The sequence below is a fragment of the Pieris napi genome, chromosome 10, assembly GCF_905475465.1.
Source record: "Pieris napi chromosome 10, ilPieNapi1.2, whole genome shotgun sequence".
Classification (NCBI taxonomy): domain Eukaryota; kingdom Metazoa; phylum Arthropoda; class Insecta; order Lepidoptera; family Pieridae; genus Pieris; species Pieris napi.
The window spans coordinates 11,802,395-11,827,884 of record NC_062243.1 but is presented as its reverse complement, the minus strand read 5'-3'; the positions used below and the strand labels follow the sequence as shown (position 1 = coordinate 11,827,884).

Here is a 25,490-nt window from a genome sequence, read left to right as displayed (position 1 = left end):
AGTAAAAAAATGGTTGTAGAATCGTGTGTACATATTTATCAGTTACTATTCAGTCGGTCAGTGTGGATGATATGAATCGGACTTTTAGCAAAATTGCATTCGTGAATTACAGTTTGAAGTGCTCTTTATCTGTGGTGGATAATTAAAATGAAAGGTAAGAATTATCTAATTAAATTACTAATATATATGCAGTATTTTGTAATATTTTATAGTATATTATTATTTATTAGAAATACTATCATTATTTTACCAAATTTCCATTATTTATTTTTAAAAAAATTTGAAGGCTTAAAGAAGTTTCCTGAATATCTAATTACTATTGAAAACCAATTATTTTGAAATAATTAGTAATATTTTATGACTTACAAAATACGAAATACATACAATTTCCTATAATAGATTTCCTTAAAAATTTTGTTCCAAGAACAAAAAATTACTTTTTTTGCTTAGTCATAGTATAGGTAAGTCCCGCGCTATATAAACAAAATACAAAATGTTTTATTTACAATGAAAGTGTATTATTATATATTAGTAGAGTATGTTCTAAGCTGTTACATAAGCGAGTATGTAACAATTGATTTGAAAGAAAGTAAGTAAATAAACACGAATTAAAAAAAAAAAGTTGCAAGCTGCCTGCTGCTGGAGTTGTGCATATCTGTTATGCATATTTACGTCATATTTAACAATATACTACACGTCATATAAAACCACGTATCATGAGCATTCTTCAGAAATAACACTATTAATGAAACACTGTACAAAAATTCGTTCGTTACTTTTTGTTGTATAATCATACAGACAAACATGTTGTTAGGAATAAGACCAAGTAGTGTTGGCTTCAGCGTGCAAGCCTCATACACGAGGTCGTAGGTTCGATCCGGCTGTGCACCAATGGACTTTCCGTCTTTCAGAATCAGTAAATGTAAAATTAAAAGCATTTAATATTTCTTTTTTCACCTTCATAGGTGGACATTGTGTTACCTATATGAATAAATGATTTTGATTTGATTCTGCATTTAATACTCACTCGTACGGTGAACGAAAACATCGTGAGGAAATCATGTCTTAGATCTGAAAAGACTGCACAGAAGGAATCACCTATTAGAATACAAACAGAATACTGATACACAAATCTGAGGCCCAGACTTTAAAAGGCCCTTCAGATCACTGGTATATCTAAATCTCGACTGTTTAATACTGCTTAACTATTCTGCAGTCCCAATACCCATACATTCCCTAACATTGCAAAGCCATGATTTATTCCTTCGACCAACACGCAGTTTACCCTGGAGTTTACCCATAAACAGACTAAAAAACTGACTTTAACTAAAATAGATAACTACACTGCACTATATATTAAATACAAATAGAACCATTGCAGTATATTTTACCTATGTTGCCCATTCAAGGTTGTAAAAGCGTCAAACAATATAATACGTATTACCACCGACATACAAATGAAGGCCATAGATAATGTTTATTTTTCACGGAAAATACTTCGCAGATACACCTACAAACAATTACTTAGAAAAGATAAAATGTACCGAACATAATACAGGGAAAACAAATTTCTACATGTCTCTTAGATCAGTTTCGGTAAATTAATAGTATTATTTATTTATTTATTTACACTTCGTTGCAATAAAAATAAAAGAATCACAAATAACACAATACATAAAAATTAGAAGGGATGCAACGGGCGGCCTTATCGCTAATTAAAGCGATCTCTTCCAGGCAACCCTAGTTAAAGAGAAAAACTAAAAAAAGAAAATGACGAGTGCGAGAAGTGCAGAGCCAAATGTTATATAAAAAAAATAGAACCTACATATATAATATAATATATTAATACTGTGAGTCCATAAATAGCTATAGAAATTGCGAGCCCCACGTCAATTTTGAATTTTTGTACCGATCCCAAGGTGATCCCAATCATCATCCGTGTACACCCTCCAATCTCAAACAAATATTCGTTCGACACTTCACAGCAGAAGAAGCATTATGCATAATTCTTAAAAGGCCGGCAACGCACCCGCAAGCCCTTTGTTATTGAGAGTGTCCATGTATCATTTAACGTCAGGTGAGCCCCAAGCTGGTTTGTCCCTGTCCCTGTTTGTTCTATAAAATTGCAATAATAAATTGTACGTATAAGATACGATACGATCATAGATATACTAGGCAAACATAACATATGAAACAGTCATATGCAGGAAACACAATACAAAAATGTTATTCTATTCGAACTAGAGCACTTACCTACATATCTATCGCTAGTTGCATCCGGACACGTTAATATAATGGATAACGCAATAAAACGTTTCCACTGTAATGATAATGTTATTTTTCATGTCAAATACATACCTATATAAAGTTACTCATTGTTTGTGTTTAGAACTCGGGTACAGTCACAGTTGTATTAAAGAATGTTCTTGAATGCTTCCCCGTATCACCTCGACGTCCGTCGTTCCACAACTGGTAGTTTTTGCCGCGTACCACCACTATGTAGAACCTGCCATTGAAGTATTTCCAAACCAATTCCACTTAGGGTCCTTCAAGAACAGAGCGTACCAATTCTTAATAGGCCGGCAACGCGATATCACTTAACATCAGATGACCTCCCTGCCCGTTCGCCCTCTATATAAAAATAAAAATGCTTACATGCAGAGCCTTAAAGGTCTGACAAGAAATCGCAAAGAAACTGAGCAAGGTTTTTCCAAAATGTATGACTCTTTTCTACTTGATAAATGTTGTTCTGCTAGACCGTCATGTCACAAAAGAAGTCATCGGGGCACGTAAGCGGTCGTAGCTCCGTAAAGCTGGCCCGAGCTAGAATCGGACGTATTTTTACTACACTCCAAAGTTTTTGTAGTTTAAACTATCCGTTAGTGTAAAGAAACAAAATTACGGAACTGAAAATTATATGACGAATTTTATATGACCGCGTCCTGAAATCATTTTGTCATCGTAATACTTTATGGTAATAAATTAATTCCTGTGGCATGGTTAAATACACAATTGACCTTGGTTTCAGCATTTTTTCTTTGCAGCTTTCTCTATATTTCTCTACGCAGATTATTGCCAGTAGGTTTTTTATGTCAGAATTTTTGGTTGTGACATTTTGGGCTTTAAATTGAATGTCACAGACATATGCCAGATTGTTCAATCCCAAATAGTCTACTGGGAATTTTTATATTTTTTATTTTTAACTTCTATTTATATTTTTTTGATTATTTATTTTAATAAAAATTTGGTAACTATTGTTTCAGATTGCGATGAACGTACGAAGAATTTCCTGTGTTTTTGTGATAGCATCATGGATCACATTTTCACTATACTATTATGATACAATATGTGCAGTTATTAAGCCAAGAATAGAAATTGTAATCAGCGCCAATAAAGATTTAAGTTTTGAAGAGATTTTAACATATAATGGTATGTTCAAGAAATATAATTTATTGTTACGCTATTCTGCTTTTAAGGCAGTTAGTTCACGCACTAAAAAAGGCCGGCAACGCATTCGCGAGCCCTCTGGCATTCAGTGTCCATAGGCGGTGGTATAACTTAACATCAGGTGAGCCTCCTGCCCGCCTTGCGCACTTGTTCTATAAAAAAAAACTCCAAATAACTAATTTAGTTTTTTCCGTCTAATTAACGTAACAAAATTCTGACTTGAGTATTGGTAGCTTGTATCGTCGTGGTTACTAGGTTTGATTGGATTTGGATTCAATACTACTTACTACTAATAAATAGATACTCTTTGACATTTATTGATAGCATATTAATACATATTTTAGTTTCCGTCCTAACTGAATAGCTAAACTTTTTGTATGCATATACACGCGACATATGTATATATGTTTCAATATTGTTAGCCAATAAAATGGAGACGACAATACTGTATAATTATATTTTCAGGTACAGAAGATTATTTAATAAAAACACCAGGATGTTACATACCAAATTACGGAAAAACTTTGAAATTCCGAGAAGCAAAAATAATTAAACATTTTTGCGGAACGAGAGCTGTGTTCATTGAGAAAATTTCTGAAGAATATTTATTTATCAATATTGATGAAACAATTAACGAATACAGTAAAGGAAACGATTACAATTGTTGCTATCAATTTGTTACACCTGAGGTTGTTGAAGGCATCACGGATCAGAGAAAAATAAGGTTTGTTTACATAGGATAATTCATTATGATTTTGCGTAAATTGACTGAAATTCGTAGGGCCCGGCGGGAGATGCCAAGCCTTTTGAGCAAATAAAGCCCCTTTTTGGGAAAGTGGAGATTTGACACCCTGCTGCCTAGCTTCTCGACCACAGATCTGCGTGATCGCTTACATGAAATGGTACTATGTAGAGAGGTTCTTTAATTTAAAAATTTGTTTGTTTGTTGACGGACGGTATTTGCGGCAAGACGTTCTATCTGTTACGCCTGAACGCCGTTGTAACCCATAAATATAGGTGCGACTAAATATTTACAAAGATTTTAATACCAATAGAAACCTTTCATTTTAGGATTAAACCCTCCAAGAACTTTTATAATTATTTAATCTTATATGTACAATTATAAGAAATATTTTTTTTAAATATATGTGACTTTAATGAGAGATTATGGAACAATACGATCTAGCCAGACTTACATAATACAATTATATAATATATATAATTACTAATAAGTAATTTAAGTCTAACCAAATTTACTAATAAGGATATTATTTAACATAAGAAAGTGTCCAGTTTCTATTAAAGGGAAAACACTCTGTTCTTGTTTTCTTTTAATTCACTTAAGACTAGCGTGCGCTAACACTAATTCACATATTCAAATGGATTTGTCCTTTTCAATCTTCTCACTCCGCCCGTGGTGTCAAGAAGGTGAATAGCCTCGACATTCACGTGATGGTGGATGACCTCTGTTCGTGGGCTCCAGCAGTCTTTTTATAATTGTGGCGACGTCCTGACCTATACATTTCGGTCCCGATAGAGGTCTTTATTGCGAATATACCAGGGAGCATTGACTATTCCCCTGAGCACTTTGTTTTGGAATAAGTTGAAAACTAAGCGATGCTAAGAACTATATTAAATCTACTGTATATCATTCACAGATATTCATCTTGCGTGCCATTTAAAAATCAAACAAAAATAGAGCTATTAGAAGAAATGATCGTAGTAAAATGTGCTACAAAATTAAAAGTAGTTTATGAAGATGCTTATATATTTGTAAAAAAATTAAAAACCAAGAAATATGACGATTTAAATCAAGAAACACCATGGAACGTGCTAATTCTAGGAATGGACACGATGTCAAGAGCGCGTTTAATCAGTAGTATGCCAAAAACAGCGCAATTTTTACGAAATCATCACTGGCTGGACTTTCGGGCATATCAGAAAGTAAGAAATTTAATCATAACAAAAAAAAAACATTTTGATAACGATGGTTTATCGATTTGATAAGTTGTTATAATACATGAGATATGTCCTAGTTTTTATACTCGTAATTATATAATTGGAATTTCTGTCGTTATTTATGGAAAGTTAAAAATGATTTTGAAAATCAATGACGTCTAGTATCATCGTGTGGACTAGGTCAGCGTATTATGCACGATGCAACAATTTACTTCACAAACTTTTTGTTGTTAGCGAAAGCTATCAACGCACATTCAACAATAGCTTTTTTAGTACTGTTTGTATTATACCCATTTCTTAATGCTTTGTATGAGGAAAAATACACAAGTTACTAATATTCCAGGTCGGGTACAACACATTTCCCAACGTGATGGCCTTATTGACAGGAAGGAACCTGTCACAAGTACACGCGGAGTGTCACAAGAGCTTGGATCAATGCAATGATATAATGTTGTGGAGTTATTTTAAGAAGGCCGGATATTACACTGCTAGTGGGGAGGATTTCTTGCGTCTCCCAGACACATTTACGAGATATGACGGGTTTAAAAACGCTCCTACCGATCATTACATGAGGCCATTCTTCCTTACGGGCGAAAATTCAATTGGAAACCTTGTTTGTACAAAGAAAAGACCATCCGCCAACCATTTGTTAGATTACGCACTAGATTTTACGAATACGTATAAAAACGACAAATTCTTCGGAATGTTTTGGTTTAATTCCTTTAGTCATAATTTAAATAATGTACCTGAACTCATCGATTCGGATCTAGCAAAGTTTTTTGAGAACTTTCATACAAATGGTATATTAAATAATACTTTTATTTTATTTTTAAGCGATCACGGATTGCGATATGGCGAAATGAGAGTGCCATACGAATCTTATTATGAAGAACGTCTTCCAATGCTATATTTATGGGTGCCATATGATTTTAGGAGAAAATACGAAATGTTTAAAAATTTACTTGTAAATCAGAGCAGACTAGTCACCCCATACGATATATATGTTACCTTATTGAGTATTCTAGAAATAGGTAATAACACTGAGCAAAACTCCATCGCATGTCCGAACTGCATCAGTATTATCAACGAATTATCTCCGAATAGAACGTGTTCAGATGCGCACGTCCACGAGAAATGGTGTAGTTGCCATCCCTTGACGAAAGCAACTAACCACGTCGCTACCAAAAACGCAATAGACGCAGCCATACACGATTTAGATGATATTATTAAAAAAATCGAAACAACAAAGTGTATGCAATGTGCAAATCTCGAATTGAATAAATTATTACGTGCCCATACTTACAACACTTTAAATGCGACCATTTTTGTTCTCGCGTTTAAAATGACCCCAGGTGATGTGTCGTACGAAGCTAGTGTCGAACAAAGGGGAGATAACTTTACTGTATTGGACACAACACAGACGATATCCGTGTATAATACAAGAGGCAATTGTGTGTTGAATCCCGTACATCGCGCCTATTGTATTTGCGTTAAACTTTGCTAAATAAAAGAGAGATTATTTGACTTATTTTTTATACTCTACTGACTCTTAAATTTAATATAAACACCTATATAATTTGTTGTCCGTACTTCAGAGTCGACCATTAAAACTAAGGATACTTAGATCAAGTTAAAAGATTTAAAGAAGCATCATTATTTAAATGGTTGCACTGTAGCTTTAGGTATACATTAACGGTCGACTCTGAGTATGGTTTATCAGGGCGAGCTACGATGATCAGGCCGAGCTACGCTCGCCAAAACAGCCTGAGCTGAGCTGTAAAGGCCCTTAAGGCCAACAGCGAGATTCCTTTAAAAAAAAAAAGTATGGTTTTAATTTTAATATGTAGCAACAATTCGATCTTAATATAATGTAGGAGCACATTAAAAAAAACACTTTAGTGGATTTACAATTTTATATAATAAAACTGTCCCGACGTATGTTCTATGCCATCACGGGTTATCTCAACCTGTAAATAATTGTTAAACTGGGGAAATATGGTTTAATCAATAAAATACAATAAACATATTTTCTCTCAACATCCAGCCAAACCATGAGTTTATAGTATAGGTTAAAACGCTGGAAAAAACGTCTGCACCAAATTAATATTTTTAGCGTTGTATGCAGCGTTTTCGGCGGTTACGCCATAAAGCTCAAATACCCTATTTTTATAATAAGGTCTAAAGTATCGCCAAGTATAACTACCGTTTATCAAAAGTGTTACGGGAGTCATATTTACCTAAGTCGACTCCAAGTCCCAGGAATTTTAAGGACATTTTAATATTAAAAAAATGTAATACAAACATAAAAGGCACGGTAACTATGATATATAATACTGACACTCATGGTAATAAGCTTATACACACTTGTTTCATTTAAATAGTGCGACACACTTTATCACACAAAGTCAATTTTTTTTATATATAAAATCATACACATAATTAATTACTAGTACATTATATACTTTACATTACATAGGTGTGTTTCTAGGCACTAATGTACTGGTAGAGTGAGAGATTTGAATAATTTTACATGAAACTGTAAGTAGTTACAAAGTTAGTTTATAATTATAAACTAACTTTGTAACGATATCAATTATAAATTTAGGCTTCCAGAACTGCCGTTCAGTGGGCCTCGGATAACTGTACTGCGAAGGAAAAAGAAAATCGGAGCTTTAAATTTTTAAGCCGGTTGTTCGGGGTATTTATTGTGTTTCCCCAAGGGTGTCGGTACGGAATAAGTTTAAGGAATTAAACATGACACTATCTGGTCAATATATTCTTGAGGCCTAGTTTTATGTACAAAAAAATATAAACAATTTTAAAACAAATGGTGACTTTCACCAGTATAATACTTGAAATATAACTTATCTAAGCGTACAACCAACCAGGCTCCAGAAGATAAACCACTCCTTATATGGAAATTGTATTCGTTTTTACAACACTCCCAAGCGAAATCAGAGAATTATCACTGAATAAATTCATAACACTCGTTAAACGTAAATTAATCAATAAAGCTTTTTATAAATTTGACGATTATTTAAATTATTCTAATCCTTGTGATTGATTTGCTCCAGTTAAAACAATTTGTATGACACGAAACTTAGCGGTTAAAAATAGTGGCGGAGATTTTCTTGCCCGCTCTACGATCTTGACTTGCGAACTGGTAGTAAATGGAAATTTAGAATTAATTAAACATTATGTTGACGTTCATAAGAGTGTACTTAGTTACCTATATGAGCGAAGTTATTTTGTGTTTGAGTTTTAAATTATTTAGTGAAAGTAGCTTTAGATAATTGACACCATGTGTTGATTGATAGCATATAACATTCAAATTAAATAAAACTAATAACTTTATAATCTCTCTAACTCATCAAAACTTTGCTCGCCTTTATAACGTTAATTGCTCCTGCGCATAAACAATAGTGATTTCCGAATTATACACAGTCAGTTTCGAGGGCGGGAATATAAGGAAAATCAAACCACCTGAATAAATATTACATAAAACTATTGTGCGTTCTCACTCACGGGAGATCAATAAAATATAATTTATTAACAAACCTATACAATACTTGTCGTGAATGTCAGTATTGTTCTAAATAAATTATATTAATTCTACAAAAATATTTGAACGTTTATTTCAAATTTTGAATTACATCCAATTGTATTATTTAATTATCGTTACCAATTTGTTTCTTTAATACCTGATGTAAAAAAAATATGTCATAATCCTTACGCTAATAACGACTTAACTAAAAGTGGGGATGTGGGTTTACTTGGATATATTACGAACAGAGACAGCTGCGCAAGCGCCAGTGACGCGCCAATAAAGTTGGGTATCTGTAAGAATATTTATAATTATTTTTTTATTGGTAAGTGAAAAAATAGAACACAAAAACAGAGTGTCTTCGCTTTAATAGACTATAAGTAGTGTTATTGGACACTTTCTTATGTTAAATATCTTTATTAGTAAATTAGGTTAGACTTAAATTACTTATTAGACTTAAGTTAGCCTAGATCGTAATGTTCCATGATGTCTTAATAAAGACACATGTATTAAAATTATTTTTAAAAAAGGGCAGTATTCAGCCCATGGTCACCCATTTTTAGAGGGTGCGTTGCCGGCCTTTGAGGCAGGAATAAAATGAGTTTATTTATGTGAGGGTCAAAAACAGAAGAGATGCCGGTTTCCTCACGATGTTTTCTAAGCAAACAAGTGTTAATTGCGCACATACAAAGAAATATCCATTGATGCACCATCGGGGTTTGAACTTTGAACGCACAAGTAAGCAATTAATAATTTGCAATTACAAAATATTTCTATCTAATTCACTGAGTCCATTACTCTTATGACCGTGAGTGTAATTGTAATGGTCATTACCGTAAAGATAATAATTCATTACTGCAAGTATTGTTTTTGAAATCGAAAAGCATGCCCATAAAATATGCAAATTTTTAGTTGGAGCAAAAATTATTCAATATTTAATCATTTGTAATTCTGATTTAAAAGGTTTTTGCAGTGTCGGCCTTAGTAGTTAAACATTTAATTCGATGTTGTGGATCAATGTTTCTCTTTCTACGAATATGTGCGCGGTGAAAGAAACAGACCTTAGAATACATATCACCGCAAGATTATATCTATATTAGAATTAAAAATCTGACCTTTCAGCAAATAACGGCGGAAAAACAGCCACCAATTTTTTTTATAAATGCTGGGAATGAACTTGCAAAAACAAAATCTGAGCTGTAATCTAGTGATGCTGTAATAATCCTTTGTAAGATGTGATGATCCCTACTTGGAACATGTTCCAAGGCAAAAAATTTATTCATAATACAGAGTTCTAGAAATATATTTTTTTGGGCTTTGAGTAACTTTTTTTACTGCTTTTGGGAAGACGTTAATTGAAGTATATTGTTGTGTGTTTACTTTCATATTTATGTCAAACTTGTAGGTAGGTACTTAACAAAGCAGTTAATCTAACTGCCATATTATGTAGTACAGTTATATTTTGTTCTATAAAAACTAACTTATATTTGTGTTTGTAATAAAACCTAGAATATATAACAGTGTACTTACAGTAAGATACATATCCTCTTCAATTAAACCATAAAAGAACCATAATGACATAACAATAAATGACATAAGAATGATAGGAAACGGTAGACATTCAGTGCTTCTAGTTCTTATAACATAAAGCAGTTTGCTCATTGGCGAAGCAACAGTCAGTAATGTGAGGCTGCATGCTAAGAGTCCTAAAAATGTATTATTATCACAATAAAGTATAGGTATTAATAATAAATTTATATGTTAATTAATAAAATAATTATGACTAATCATTGTTAAAAAAAGAATTAAACACTACATTAAGAAATATACTGTACTTTATAAAATCTCATTCCTTTTCACTTGATAATGTTTAAAAATTATGAATAACAAAACATCTGTATGAAAACTTACCAAGACGATTTAGAAGAACTTCATTATCCTCTTCAATATTAACATACCAAATCATAAACATACAGCAACCAACTGTTATATATGCCTGTCTCAATACCACACTTTTCTTAAATGTATATAAATAAAATACTATTGTATATGCAACCATGAAGACTACACCAACCACATTGACTAAAATCATATTCCCATCTTCCTTCGTCAATCCATAAAGGAGCCATATGCTACAGCTGGAAATAATAAATATTAGAGTTTAGGATAAGTTTTAATTAATAATGACGTGGGTTTGGCGTGGGATAACTTACGAAAAAAATCCACAGGTAAAAGGCAAGGGTGAAGCTTCACCAGTCGTACGATTAGAAACATATTGCTTGCAAACTAACCTGAAAGAAGAGTTCTTATTCAGGATATAATTTGAAACAGAAGATCCCTAATAAAACTTTGAATCTGAACTTACGTGCCCGATAGGAACTGAATAATCGTAGTGACAACGGCAAGACATTCTACCAATTCTTTTATGTCGTATAAATACATTGCTACATTCCATTAGCACTTCGTTTTAAAATTGTGCCTTTTCATTAATAAAATTCATTTCATTGATCTTAAAAAAGACTGACGACTTCATGCTCGATTTATAACTTTTGAATGAGCAAAATATTTTTATTCGTTGCGTTGACTTGAATAATGACATTGTCTGTCACTGTCATTTTGACTCAAGCATGATGATTAGCCAGTGTTGTGTTGAATTGTCATGTAAATAGTGATAAATGAATTGAACGCAGATTTTGCTCAAATTATTATTATATATTATTAATAATTGTTATTAATGCAATAGAAATAGTTCAATACCACGTAAAACCTACAATGATTTATAGGAGTACCAAAAAATGATATGTAAATAGTTGTGATAAAGAAATTATTGAGTAAATATTGTTGTTATCTCGGTTGTAATGTTGTATATTTACCTTTACGATGAATTTAGCATTAAGCCATTCCTGCAATACTGTTAATCATTAAAAATAAGGATTATCTCAATAAGGCCTTTTCAAATCGCATACACAATGAAATCATTCAAGCTTATAGTTCATCAACCCAGCTTTAGTAGTAAGTAGTTAGTTACTTATATATACCTATCGCCAATATTGCATATTATATTATTTCTCTCAACCAAATATTTTATGGGAAAAATCATCATACAAATTTAAAATTTAATTTATCACATCATCTAATCTGAATTATTTTAGCTGAAGAACTGATTATCAATATAAAAGATTATCCTGGAATAAAAGAAAAAGATGTCGTGGAAATATACCATCCTGAAAATGATTATCCAAGATTGTTACTTCAAGTGTCTAAAGTTGATGCACCAGGAAGAGGTAGAGGTAAGTATTTAATGCCTTCAAATTTTAAAATTTATTAAAAAAATAACTTAATATGTAATTGGATATGTTCTAACTGATACAATGCTGTGTGCATAAGTATTTTATTAAGCTAATATGATTTTAACAATCATACTTTTATTAATTCTAGACACTATCAGTGTGGAACAGAGTATTGCAATAACATTTCAATTACGAACATTTGCTGATGTTTATGTTAATATTGTCAATGTAGCTGATGTTGCATTGGACTCAGTGGAACTTACATTCAAGGATCAGTATATGGGTCGTTCGGAAATGTGGAGACTAAAGAATCATTTAGTGAGTATATACAATTTATTCTTGTTATAAACCATTTGTTCCTTATATATAATGTTCTAAATGTGGTCTATATTTATATTAACAAAGGTAAAATATACATTAAAGTATATTTAATTAGACAGTTTGTCTTAATAATATTTAAATCTATTAAAATATGTATACTTCATAAAACTAAGCAATATATGACTTATTAGAAGTTTTTGGCACTTACCATATTGTAAGATAGGTAATGTTACATTATTTATACATTTTGGGCAATAAATGAAAAGTATTTTTTTTTGTTACACCGTAATCCTAAATTTTAACATTGATAAATGCTTGTGCATCTAGGTAGGCACTTGTGTATACCTTAATAAAAAGATAGAATACTGTGGAGGTGCCATACGCTGTCAGGTATATGAAATGTGGTCACAAGGCGACAGAGTTGCATGTGGCGTTATAACTGAAGACACAAAGATAGTATTCAGATCGTCAACATCCATGGTTTATCTTTTTATACAAATGTCGTCAGAAATGTGGGACTTTGATATACATGGTGACTTATACTTTGAAAAAGCTGTAAATGGATTCCTTGCTGATCTATTTGCTAAGTGGAAGGTATGTATTTTATGCACTTAAAATATTACCTGGACTGTCCTAATGTTATGTGCCTCTTGCACTACTCAGCTTGAAACAATTATTGTTTTCTAATGGTTTACAATGTCTTAATAATTTTAACATGTTATCATAGTCATGACTACACTCGGTGGGTAGATTCAATCAACAAGCCTACCCTCATTTTTGTCAACAATATTTATTTGAATTTAATTTGTTTGTTTACCTGCCATTTTATTTTAGAAAAACGGAAGTAATCATGAAGTCACAATAGTTTTATTCTCAAGAACATTTTATAAAGCCAAATCATTAGAAGAGTTTCCACAACATATGAAAGAATGCCTTCAACAAGACTATCGAGGGAGGTTCTATGAGGACTTCTATAGGTAAACACACAAATATTAATTTAATGTCTACATATCCTACATGGTTACTAGAAGTATAGTATTTATTTTTATTAATAATATAAATTTTAAAATAAGTTATTAACCGACTAAACCCAAGGAGGATTTGCAATATTACCGTATTTGATAAATTTAAAAAAAACTGCCAGCAGAAATCATTTAATAATAGAGTTCACATATACGAAAATTGTTCCAGTTCTTAAAATTTATAAAAAAATTATGTTTTTTTAGGGTGGCAGTCCAAAACGAAAGGTATGAAGATTGGTCTAACGTACTTTTGCAATTGAGGAGGCTGTTCACAGATTACCAAAAGATTGTCCTCCAATATCATGAACGCCCCAATATGGAGATACCAACTGCTATCAACTCTACGGCAGCCCAAGGAAACTTTCTCGAAGTGCTCAATATGAGTTTAAATGGTATGAAATAATAATGAAAGCTTATAATTTACTGGCATAACTTATTTGAGTGATATGTTTTTATTAAAAACTTATTTAGAAGTTTTTTTTTTAAACTAGAACTATTGGACTCTAGTGAGTTTCGTGAAAAAAAAAACAATTCATGTCGATTTTAACGATAAAAAATATCAATAATTTTTGTGTTTTGCTGCTAAATTAATACAAAGAAATTTCTACATCAGTTTTATATTGTTGTTTACTACTTTATGGTTTGAATGAAAGACCATTTAGACCAGACCAGGATAAGGGATAGACCTATATAACTTTGGTTACATTATTTTGATAATCGCTTTGCATTACAGTATTCGAGAAGCATTACCTAGACAGATGTTTTGACAGAACCGGACAGCTAAGCGTCGTCATTACACCCGGCGTAGGCGTCTTTGAAGTTGACAGAGAGTTGACAAATGTCACAAAACAAAGAATCATAGACAACGGAGTGGGAAGCGATTTAGTCTGTGTCGGGGAGCAACCGTTACACGCGGTCCCGCTCCTAAAGTTCCACAACAAAGATAGCAATCTGAATTCCATAGACGATTACTCTATGCCGCATTGGATCAACCTGTCGTTCTATTCGACAAACAAAAAGGTTGCCTACTCGAATTTTATACCGAGAATAAAGTTGCCACCTCGGAAAAGTCAAGAGCCGTTGAAGAAAATGTACGAAGACGAATGCAAAGGGAAGCTGTTGAAGGAGGATGAATATATGCACAATTCGATATTTGATTATGACGCGTACGACGCCCAAGTGTTTCAATTACCGCCAGCTCATAGCACGTGGTAAGTTTTTAGACGTTTCTTGGTTTCCAGGTCGTCAATATTCAGATTTTGCATTCATTGCATTCCTTATGTACATATATTATTTATGTGTTATTATATAAGTGTTTGTAATTTTGTGTAATTTTAAAATTCTCAAGTATGTGATACATATAAAAATTATTATCTAAACTGATGATAAAATATAACTCGGTGGACATTTTCAGCAACTCCATTGAGATTAATAAAAAAAAACGATTTGTTAACGTTCCCTTCCATATGACTAAAATAGAACAAAGGAATATAAGTATTTAACTTTATTTAATATAATAATTAAAGAACAAAAATGAGTGAATCATAATTTCAGTGTTCAAAGAGTGGCCCGAACAAAGAAAACTTCGATGGCAGGTCTCGAAATGAATAGGAAGAGTCCACCTTCCTCCATCATGCATCAGAGGAAAATGTCCGATCCAGACATACACCACAGTTCCGTGGATTTAAGTATTGGTAAGGGTATTTCTGTTTTATTAAAAACTTTGCCCTGTACTTAATGTAAGCTATCTATTTTATTAAAAAATGTACCTACCTAATGTTAGCTATCTATTTTATTTAAAGTTTGCCCTGTACGTAATGTTAGCTATCTATTTTATGAAAAAGTTTACCCTGCACGTAATGTTAGCTTTCTATTTTATAAAAAAAAACTTTGCCCTGTACGTAATGTTAGCTATCTATTTTATTCAAAAGTTTATCTTGTACGTAATTTTAGCTATCTATTTTATTAAAAAATTTACCTGTACGTAATGTTAGCTATCTATTTCATTAAAAAAATTACCTGTACGTAATGTGAACTATCTATTTTATTAAAAATTTGCCCTATACGTAATGTTAGCTATCTATTTTATAAAAAATCTTTGCCCTGTACGTAATGTTAGCTTAAGGCTTAAGCACGTTAGTCTTAAGTGCTAAACAGTGTTTAGTGAAAAAATAGAATACAAGCGAGTGTCTTCCTTTTAATGGAGAGTGTTATTGAACACTTTCTTATCTTAAATATCCTTATTTAGATTAGTCTTATGTTAGGCTAGATCGTAATGTAAAATGATGCAGAGACAATTTATAAAAAAAGTTAGGCTTAAAGCACGTGTGTATGTTTGTCCATAAATTTCTCGGAAACAGATGATGCTCAATCTGGTCCTTTCCATTTACTTTTATTTATTTAATTAAGTATCTTACAATCTATTTAATCTAAAGTACATGACAATTTCGATGAATGTAAATTTAAAAATAATAAAAATATTACACATTAGTGGCATTAGCGTCTGACTCTTTCGGACCCAAAGCGTCGGACTTTCTTTCTATGTGCGCATTTAACATTCTCTCGAACGGTGAAGGAAAACATCGCGAGGAAACCCAATAGATCCAAAAAGTCGACGGCGTAAGTCTCGCACAGAAGACTGATCACCTACTTGCCTATTACATTGAAAAATGAAACAGAAGATCTAATAACTGTTATTCTGTAACACACCCACTCCCCCACACATATACACACACCCACGCACGCATACACACACTTAGAGAGAGAGAGACACACACATACACACACACACAAATACACACCAAATTTATTTTTAAGACTCCGTTTGCAATGTTTTCTTTAGCACTTAATACTTATTTTCTTCTATTGTAACTTATGACAATGACATGATTGTACGTGTTCCGGTCCGGTGGTGGAGAGGATGGTTATCTGTCACTCAGGTCTCCTGTTACAGAGACCAGTCTCTCAGATACACTTCCAAATGTTATCATCTTAGTTTAATCATAGTAACCTTGTATGTATATGTGAGCGAAGAAAATAAAGATTATAATTATTATAATCTGAGGCTCAGCCCTAAAAAGGTTGCTACTGATTTCTTTTATATTATTTATCTAGCGGTTAAACAATTCCAGGTAAATTTACAGAGGGTGCCGATACAACGGATTCACCGATTTCCATAAACCGCCTGTCTCCCCGTAGCTCAGTGACTGGTCACAAGCCGGTGATCAGGACTGGGAGGGCCTTGATCAACCCGTTCGATCCTTCGCATGTCACTGTTAAACTAACGAGTAACAGACGACGCTGGACGCACATATTCCCTAAAGGTTTGTTTGAAATAATCTATAAATATTTGTGTTTGTTCACATTTATTTATTTATTAACACTGCGTTGCATACAGATTTTTTTTTCTGCGGGTATTTGCAATCAGCCCTAAGGCTATGAGCGAATTTGTTCTGTGGTGCTGAATACAGAAATATAATACAATTGACATAATTAAATGAAAAGGAGGGCAACTGGCGGCCTTAAGCGATCTCTTCCAGGCAACTCTCAAGATTTAAAAGGACGTAAAAATGTAATACAAAAATTTGTGAATCTTTCTCTAATTAAAGCATTGATAGTGGGAATTAAACATAAAAAAAAGGAATAAAACAAAAATAGAAAAATTAAAAAGGCCGACCACGGACTCGCGACCTTCTGGCATTAACTGACCATGGGTGGCGCTATCACTTAACATCATGTGAGCCTCCAGCCGTTTGCTCCCTGTTCTAAAAAAGGCCGCGTTTTTAGAGTAGCAGTTGATGTTTTTTTTTTTTGCCCTATTTTAGTATTTTTAGCGTTGAGCTAGTGGTTTGAGCCACTCTCAGCCTTGAGGTCGTGAGTTCGAATCGCGGCACCAATTAAAATTACTTCGTCATTACTTCGACGGTCAAGAAGTAGTATTGGGATTAACTAGAATAAGTATTTCGATGTTTCCAGGTCCAACGGGTGTGTTGATCCAGCAGCATCACTACCAGGCCAGACCTGCCGGTGAGGCCACGCAGACGCATGAGGAGCACGACACATACGACAGACCCAAAGATAATGGCATCAACAATAATCACTCTGTATACCAGGTCGATGGTGAGATTGTAATAATTCTGGCATTGCATAAGTGTTGCTACTAAAAAAGTTCTCCACCGAAAAAAGGACAAATTTGACGTATTTGAGGGCAATAAAAAAATGCTACGTTTTTTTTGTTTTACCTACAAAATGTAAATCTAAATATTTACTTACTCAAGTGACCTAATACAAAAATAATAAATATATCAATATCACGAACAATATATCGAATTAACTTTAATTACTTTATTTTATTCTTTGGCTGGCATCACTGCCTACAGTCAACAATTCCAGGTTTAGTAAACCTTTAAAAAAAAATTTTATTGTGCGTTTTTTACTGTTTGTGATGAAAAGAGACATAATTATCACTCTCCGTAAAGCACATATTATGTGGAGCACCGCACTTAATAAAATGCATACAACTAACAATGCATACATAACTGAAAAATGTGCTCTGGACGGGCAAAATCAGAGTATATATAATTGCTAACTATATAAATATACATAGTGTATAGTTAGCAATTAACATATAAAATTACTAAAATAAATAATTCACGAAATGAACTACACTATATATTTTAAAACATATACATAACTAGTTAGTTAGTTACCCCTTACGACGCGTCTTGACATTTTTCAGCTTAATATATCCTTTCCCCGAGGAACAGTCGTGAAAGCAAAATCAATTTTTTTTTTTTCAGAAAAAATAAAAGAAAGTTATGCTAGGATACTAAGTAAATTACATATACAATTATGATATATGTTGGTAATTCCCTATTTTATTCAGTTCTAAGCGATTTCATAAACGTATTAATTATTTGTAGGAATCCTCGAAAATGGATTTCGTTTTCAAGCATAGACAATGTGTGGGTTGCCATGTGTGTACAAAGTAAATAATTACAGATGACGTAATCACCATCTAGATCCCCCCAACCCTTCATGTCATCAAAAGTAAGAAAATCAAAGACCCCCCTGTGGCTATAGTGCTTACGTACTTGAACGGCCCCTAATAACGCCACACTTTTTTTTAATTAGTAAAGAGGTTTTATTGAGACCGGTCTATCTTACTTTCAGGCAATATGATGAGTCGTAAGCGAATGATCAGTGCGTCCGGTGTGTTGAGCGTTTTGGGGACTGTAGTCGGAACACCCACCACCAACAATGCGTCACTGGCCTTATTGTGGGGTGCTACGGGCGAACAGGAGTGGACACCGGCCTTAACCACTGGTAACCTCAATTTATTTTATTAGTTGCATTCTTAAAGTACTGCAAATTATATGTAATAATCAAAGTCTTTTATTTTATTAAAGAATTTTCTTTGAAATTATTAATAAGATTTATTAAATGTAGATAAACCTCAATTTTAACCAATATTTAATACTAAAAAGTGTTAAGCTCCGCTTAATTCATTAATTTCAACGTATAAAAAAACATTAATTAATAGGCCATATTTCATTTTCATAGTTAAATCCATAAGACAAAATCCAAAAGTATGAAAATGTGTCTTATTATGTACAGAATATATATTTTCTTTTGATATAATTTGTGTTTACGTTGCCGTATACGTACGCGTACGCTATCGAAAAAATAAAACTTCTTTAAAAGATTTATACGCTGCTCTATTTTCTGCATAACTTCGTAATTAGTTCCACTATCTTCTCCCATCTTTGATATCTCTTATCGTTTCCTTCCATCTAACCATATGAATTGAAGTTAATTTAAATAACTTTATACTATGGTTACGTTTTTATTTTCTATAAAACAGGTTGTAGTTTTTCATCTATTTTTTTTCTATAATTTTTCAGTGAATGAATCCTTAAGTTCCATTTTTTTAATTATTTTCTTTTGTTTGCTTTGCTCTGTTATTCTCTTTTAATTATCTGAAAGATATAAGAACACCTGTTTTCCTCAGCATTTAGATTTATTACCTAATTTTTAATAAATTAATTCATATTAAAGAAGTTTTATTAATTTCCCATTTAGAAGGCTTTTTGTTTTTTTTAATATCATCATTTGATGTTTCATGATATCGACGAACATTTTGGAACGTTGCGGCCCAAAGCAAATCGAGAAATAGGTTTGATATCCTTATCATTGGATTTGCATCGTAGTTAGTCCGCTTATTACCAGGTTATGGGCGTATTTTAAAGGCAAGCATGTTTTTGACAGTTGACTTTGACATTTTCTGTATAAAACTTCTTATGTAAGAAATTATGAAGAACAATGACAGTAAATTTGAGTGTCTATGAATGATTTCAACGTGATAATCCCACTAAAAAAGCAGTGTTGGCCTAGTGGCTTCAGCGTGCGACTCTCATATCTGAGGTCGTTGGTTCGTTTAAAAAAGTCCCCGGCTGTGCACCAATGGACTTTCTTTCTATGTGCGCATTTAACATTTACTCGAACGGTGAAGAAAAACATCGTGAGGAAACCGACATGTTTTAGACGCAAAAAGTCGAAGTTGTTTTATCCTAAAACTTATGTTAGTTATTCCAATATGAATGAAGAAAACCTTTTTACTTATATATTATATCATCATCACTCTCCTCTTGTCAGCAAAAATAAGCAAAGCTCTCAAAAATAATAGTACAAAAACTTATTTTTTTGTAGGAATCCTCGAAAATGCATTTCGTTTTCAAGCAAAGACAATGTGTGGGTAATATGTTTTAAAAAGTAAATAATTATTGTTGATGTAATCACCAAATAAGACAATCAAAGCCCTATAGTGCTTACGTAATGCTTGAACGGCCCCAGTTCTACACGAAACCACTTAACCATTCTCATTCATATCCTTGTCACACTTATGTACCTCACTTTTACTTATCAGAATGTTTTTTTTTTACTTTAAATTCCATTATTTATTGCTCATTAAAAAAAACATAATTAAGAAGTCTTCAAGCTAAATTTGAGTCAAAGCGCTGTCAAAAGTACACTGTATGGAGGTAGTATTAGTTTTCAAAACACGCACATTACCTGGTAATATGGTAATATTAACGTAGCCAAACCTTAAAGAAATGCTTTATACGAGTTAGAAATGAGGGTAATGCTTAAAATCCACCAATACGTATAATATGTAACAAAAATCCTGTGTTTTCAAAATTTGGTGTAATTTGAATGACCCCAATTTAAAACCATAATTGGTTGAAACATTCATCATTCATCTCAAATCATTTAAATGAATGGAGTTTTTTTGAAACCATAATTGGTTGAATGTTCTCAAATCATTTAAATTAATAGGGTTTTTGTTATATATCCTGCAATATTTGCTTACAATATGTTGTATTGATTTAATATGCCCAATCCGCGTATTTAAGACCTATAAGATTTTTTTATTTCTTTTGGTCGGCAATGTTCCTAAAATATCACTTATCGCTTATTGTGTTAACTATTATATATTCATTTATTTAATTGTGTAGTAGACGTCGATTATAGCTGGAATAAAACGTTTATCGAATACCTTGGAGCGTTTAGAAATACGAATATTTTAATCCATAAAAAAAAGTTCAAAGCGCAATTTACAGTGATATGTCAGATAAAACATCTAAAGAATGGTCCAATTTAGCTACTTTTTACTAAGTTGATAAATGTAACGAGCACAGTTGGCCTAGTGGCTCTAGCGTGCGACTCTCATCCCTGAGGTCGTAGGTTCGATCCCCGGCTGTGCACAAATGGACTCTCATTCTATGTGCGCATCTAACATTCGCTCGAACGGTGAAGGAAAATATCGTGAGGAAACCGGCTTAGACCCAAAAGGTCGACAGCGTGTTAGGCACAGGCTGAACTTGCCTATTCATGAAACAGATATGAGGCCCAGACCTAAAAAGGTTGTAGCGCCACTGATTTATTTATTTTAATAAATAAATATATATCTAACTCGTGCCAAGATTCTCGATAAACGTTTAGTGCGGTGTCGCGTCTGCATGAATAAGGAAGCTTGGGTAATGAAAATACGAAAATGCATGGTTAGGATTACCCCAATGCTTTTCTGTAGGTTTCGATGGGGAGATGTTGAACGCTTTTGCACCTTACGGTATTGAGAGCGTTCGTTAGTAAACAATTTTATTAGATTTTTTATAGACAAGGGGCTTACGGGCGGGAAGCTCATTTAATATAAGTGACACCGCCGCCCATTGACACTCTCAACGCCAGAGGCGCGTTGCCGGCCTTTTAAGAATTGGTACGCGCTTTTCTTGAAGGACCCTAAGTCGAATTGGTTCGGAAATACTTCATTGGATTTTACAACGACTTAAAGGCCGGTAACGGTAGATTTCCGTCAATGTGAGTTACCTGAACGACGGTTGTAACGTCCTGCACATTCGTTCTGCTCTCAAAAATACTACTAGCGACTTTGCGCAAAATAATAAGTAAAATCTGATAAAAAAAATTATCTAGATTATAGTTATTACTGAAATTCACATAATATATCTGTGTTAACAGCAATTATGCATTAATTTTAAAAGATACAAGTGTCAAAATTTCCTACTTTTAGGCTATCTTAATAAAACAGTTATCGCTTCATTACGTAATCATTATTATTACTAACATTTTAAATTTCATAATACATAGCTGCATTAAGTGCGGATGAGTTGGGAAGTTTTAAATGACCGCAATTATAAATATTATCTTCTGAAACAGGAGTTGACTGGAAATCGTTAACGATTCCGGCGTGTCTGCCAATAACCACAGATTACTTCCCCGATAAACGTTCGTTGCAAAATGATTATCTGGTGTCTGATTATAATCTGTTGCCGGATGACGTCAACGCAGATTTTGCACAGAATAGAGCGATATATAAGGAGCCTCTGACCACCATGGAGGTTTTTAAGGAACTCGTCTCGCAACGATTGGCGCAGGTATGCAAAAATAGTTTCACGCAGTAATGGTGATAATTTACGGGCAATGTCCCTATCACTTATAAGTGCTCTTCTATCGCGGAATATGCTTAAAAGGAGTATTAAAAATATCCATAGCGCTAAATTACCGGCATCCGAAGCACACACATACACACACACACATACATACCCTTTAGGTATTATACGTATGTGTGTGCTACATACTTGCGTGCGTTGCTTGCTTACGTGCGTACATACTTCCCCATTAGGTATCACTTAGACAAAGACATTTGTTTCCTACAATAAAGTAAACAAAAAAGAGTGCGACTTTACATGAATTACATTCTAGCCTATACAATAATTTTGGCGAATAAGTAATATTATGTTGACTTAATTTTATACAATACTAGTGAATGGCTCTAAAACTAAGGTAATGTTCATTAACAGTCTTAGTTCTGTAATGTTTTGACACTATGTTCGTGTGTCCGGGACATAGACATATCATTTATAACGTAACGAAACACACACAACACACAAAATAATAATCATAAAAAGAAAGATAAATACTTGTTTTTATTTATTTAAATGTATTTAATATGTTTTATTGTTTTTCGTAAATGATTGAACCTTTTTGTATTCCATCCATATTATGTATTACATCTTTGGCTATATGATTAGTATTTAAATTTGTATTATTTATTTATTTGGATTGCGAAATAAATAAAAAGTATAATTCCTTACTGTCTATGCATATTAGGTGCAACGCAAGTAAGACCAGACGCAGATATCGAAAATCGATTTAAGTTATGGAGGCAAAATTTTTTTTTTAAATAAATCTAATATATAAAATTCTCGTGTCACAGTTTTCGTTGCCATACTCCTCCGAAACGGCTTGACCGATTTTGATGAAATTTTTTGTGCTTATCCGGTATCTATGAGAATCGGCCAACATCTATTTTTCATCCCCCTAAATGTAAGGGGTAGTCCAGCCCTAAATTTTATTTTTATTTTTTAGACAAAATTTTTAATTTCTATTTTTTTATGATTAAAATTTAAAATTAAAAAATCCATACAACCCTTAATTTTTACCCCTCTACAATCAACCCCTATTTTTTGTTATAGAAATTTTTATTGAACTAATCCTCCAAATCCTACAAATAATATACTATATTATATCAAAACAACGTTTGCCGGGTAAGCTAGTTAATTATAAAATTTCAGGGCTTCCAACTAATCGTGGGGGTAAATGAGTACGAAGTAATAGAATCTCACTGTCCGTCTGCGCGTACGCCGCCGCCTTCGAAGGTGGCGCCGCAGTGCGGGAAGAATGTGAACTCGGCGCCCACCAAACGGTATCTGCTGTCCATTGGAAGGATTTTCCATAAGTTGACGCTTGTTGGTTCTACTATTACCGTTACTAGATATAGACCAAGGTAAGTCGCTATTGTTTAATAATATTAAGGAACATATTGTTATTAAAGTAAGAGTATACTCCTCCCTCAAAGGCCGGCAACGCACCCACTAAAAATGGGTGCACATGGGCTGCGATGTCTGCTCAGGACACCTATTCTATATAAAATAAAACATTAAAAAAAATCTTGTCTATGTATCAAAGCCAATAGACATACATTGTATATTAGAATTTAGAATATTTTTTATTATATATTATATTATTTATTTATTAATTTTAGGCTGTTATTTAAAATACTATATATTTATTAAATTAGAAATTTGTCAATGTACAACGTACAGACGGACTTTATCACGTGACCATTTTTATACAAACTACTGGCACAAAGTGTTTTTATCTACCATATAGGGAAATGTAAAAAGGAAATTACAATGTTATTTGCAAGTTATTGTACTATCAAGAGAATCAAATGATTATAATAATATAATAAGATTATAATTTATTATATTCGTTCTACGGAACCTAATGCCGCAAATCCTAATCATTTGAGGTGTCAATTATCCATAGACGGCAGAGCTATGCTTAAAATATACACGTCGTATTGAAAAACATCCATTTTTTTAGTCAGATTGTCGTACGAGTTCTAGAAGTCTAAAGTGCGACCCGCACGGATCATTTTCCTTTTTTTAATCTAGTCTGGACCCGACAATTTAGAAAAAAAAAACTATTTAATTTATAGATTTTTTTATTCGCTTCTTAAAGTATTTCCGAACTAATTCGACTATAAAAGGCCGGCACTGACTTGCGATCCCTCTGGCATTGAGTGTCCCTGCCGGTTGGCCCCCTATTCTATAAAAAAAGGTGCGTGTACTTATGTACGCGCGTAAGAAGTTATACTTTTTTGGCATTATTAAAAATAGTTTTTGATTGCATGCAAATAATTAATTACAATAAAATAATCAAAGACTGGAAACGGAGTCATTATAGTCAAAAAAGTTCAGTTTACATTTGAAAAATTAAATGAATAAATATTTATTATTATTCTCTTACATTAAGTGTAACATAAATTCTATTATTATTCGAATGTTGTTTTTAAATTATGTCCAATGTCGTAGCATCTTCCGTGGGCAACTTCATTCTGGTAATTTTGTGTCACGGTGTGCGCGCATCGTAAAAATCTCATCAATTTTTCATAACGCGCCTAAAGAAGTATAACTTCAAAAAGTTTGTATAGTATTATATGAGGAAATCGTTGATTTCAGACACCCCTACCCACCTTTCAACATCCACTATAGATACAGATTTCATGCGCCAAATCACGACACATACGAAGTTTCCTGGGTTTCCTTCACCACTGAGAAATTGGAGAATTATAACTGGAATTATATGGACCATTACATATGTACGAGGGGAGATACTGACTTTGCACTTGTCGAGGTAATTATCGGATTTAAATAATCACGATGATTTTCTAATAATTACAAAAATAGTGGATATTCGAGTACAATAATCTCCTATGGAAAATCGCGTTATAGGAGTATTCTCGTTTTTTTAACAATTCAAGAA

General features: G+C 32.9%; 3 protein-coding genes across 10 annotated transcripts in view; 2 read left to right on the top strand and 1 right to left on the bottom strand.

Moving 5' to 3' along the window:
* Positions 1-36: 36 nt before the first annotated feature.
* On the top strand, positions 37-6,930 carry LOC125052976. Its single transcript, XM_047654112.1, has 5 exons — positions 37-154; positions 3,264-3,429; positions 3,913-4,171; positions 5,106-5,391; positions 5,750-6,930. Exons 2-5 carry the CDS (start codon positions 3,270-3,272, stop codon positions 6,908-6,910), a joined length of 1,866 nt encoding a protein of 621 aa, XP_047510068.1. The 5' UTR covers positions 37-154; positions 3,264-3,269; the 3' UTR covers positions 6,911-6,930.
* Positions 6,931-7,305: 375 nt separating this feature from the next.
* LOC125052979 (sugar transporter SWEET1) lies at positions 7,306-11,549 on the bottom strand. The gene is made up of 5 exons (XM_047654116.1): positions 11,316-11,549; positions 11,164-11,241; positions 10,862-11,088; positions 10,481-10,656; positions 7,306-9,243 (listed from the first exon to the last, which is right to left on the bottom strand). The coding sequence occupies exons 1-5, from the start codon at positions 11,390-11,392 to the stop codon at positions 9,136-9,138; spliced, it is 666 nt and encodes a 221-aa protein (XP_047510072.1). The 5' UTR covers positions 11,393-11,549; the 3' UTR covers positions 7,306-9,135.
* Positions 11,550-11,602: 53 nt separating this feature from the next.
* The window catches only part of LOC125052972 (GATOR complex protein Iml1), a 29,546-nt gene continuing 15,658 nt past the window's right edge, over positions 11,603-25,490 (top strand). For 6 of the 8 annotated variants that reach the window (XM_047654108.1, XM_047654107.1, XM_047654106.1 and 3 more), the window contains exons 1-15: positions 11,603-11,962; positions 12,103-12,240; positions 12,389-12,558; positions 12,889-13,155; positions 13,396-13,538; positions 13,788-13,975; positions 14,317-14,794; positions 15,138-15,277; positions 16,715-16,906; positions 17,559-17,702; positions 18,756-18,908; positions 19,744-19,758; positions 22,317-22,534; positions 23,735-23,946; positions 25,187-25,361. In XM_047654108.1, coding sequence (XP_047510064.1) covers positions 11,920-11,962; positions 12,103-12,240; positions 12,389-12,558; positions 12,889-13,155; positions 13,396-13,538; positions 13,788-13,975; positions 14,317-14,794; positions 15,138-15,277; positions 16,715-16,906; positions 17,559-17,702; positions 18,756-18,908; positions 19,744-19,758; positions 22,317-22,534; positions 23,735-23,946; positions 25,187-25,361 — 2,676 coding nt within the window. In that variant the 5' untranslated portion in view covers positions 11,603-11,919. The remainder of the gene's footprint in view (positions 11,963-12,102; positions 12,241-12,388; positions 12,559-12,888; positions 13,156-13,395; positions 13,539-13,787; positions 13,976-14,316; positions 14,795-15,137; positions 15,278-16,714; positions 16,907-17,558; positions 17,703-18,755; positions 18,909-19,743; positions 19,759-22,316; positions 22,535-23,734; positions 23,947-25,186; positions 25,362-25,490) is intronic. The other 2 variants (XM_047654103.1, XM_047654104.1) reach the window with 2 other exon arrangements.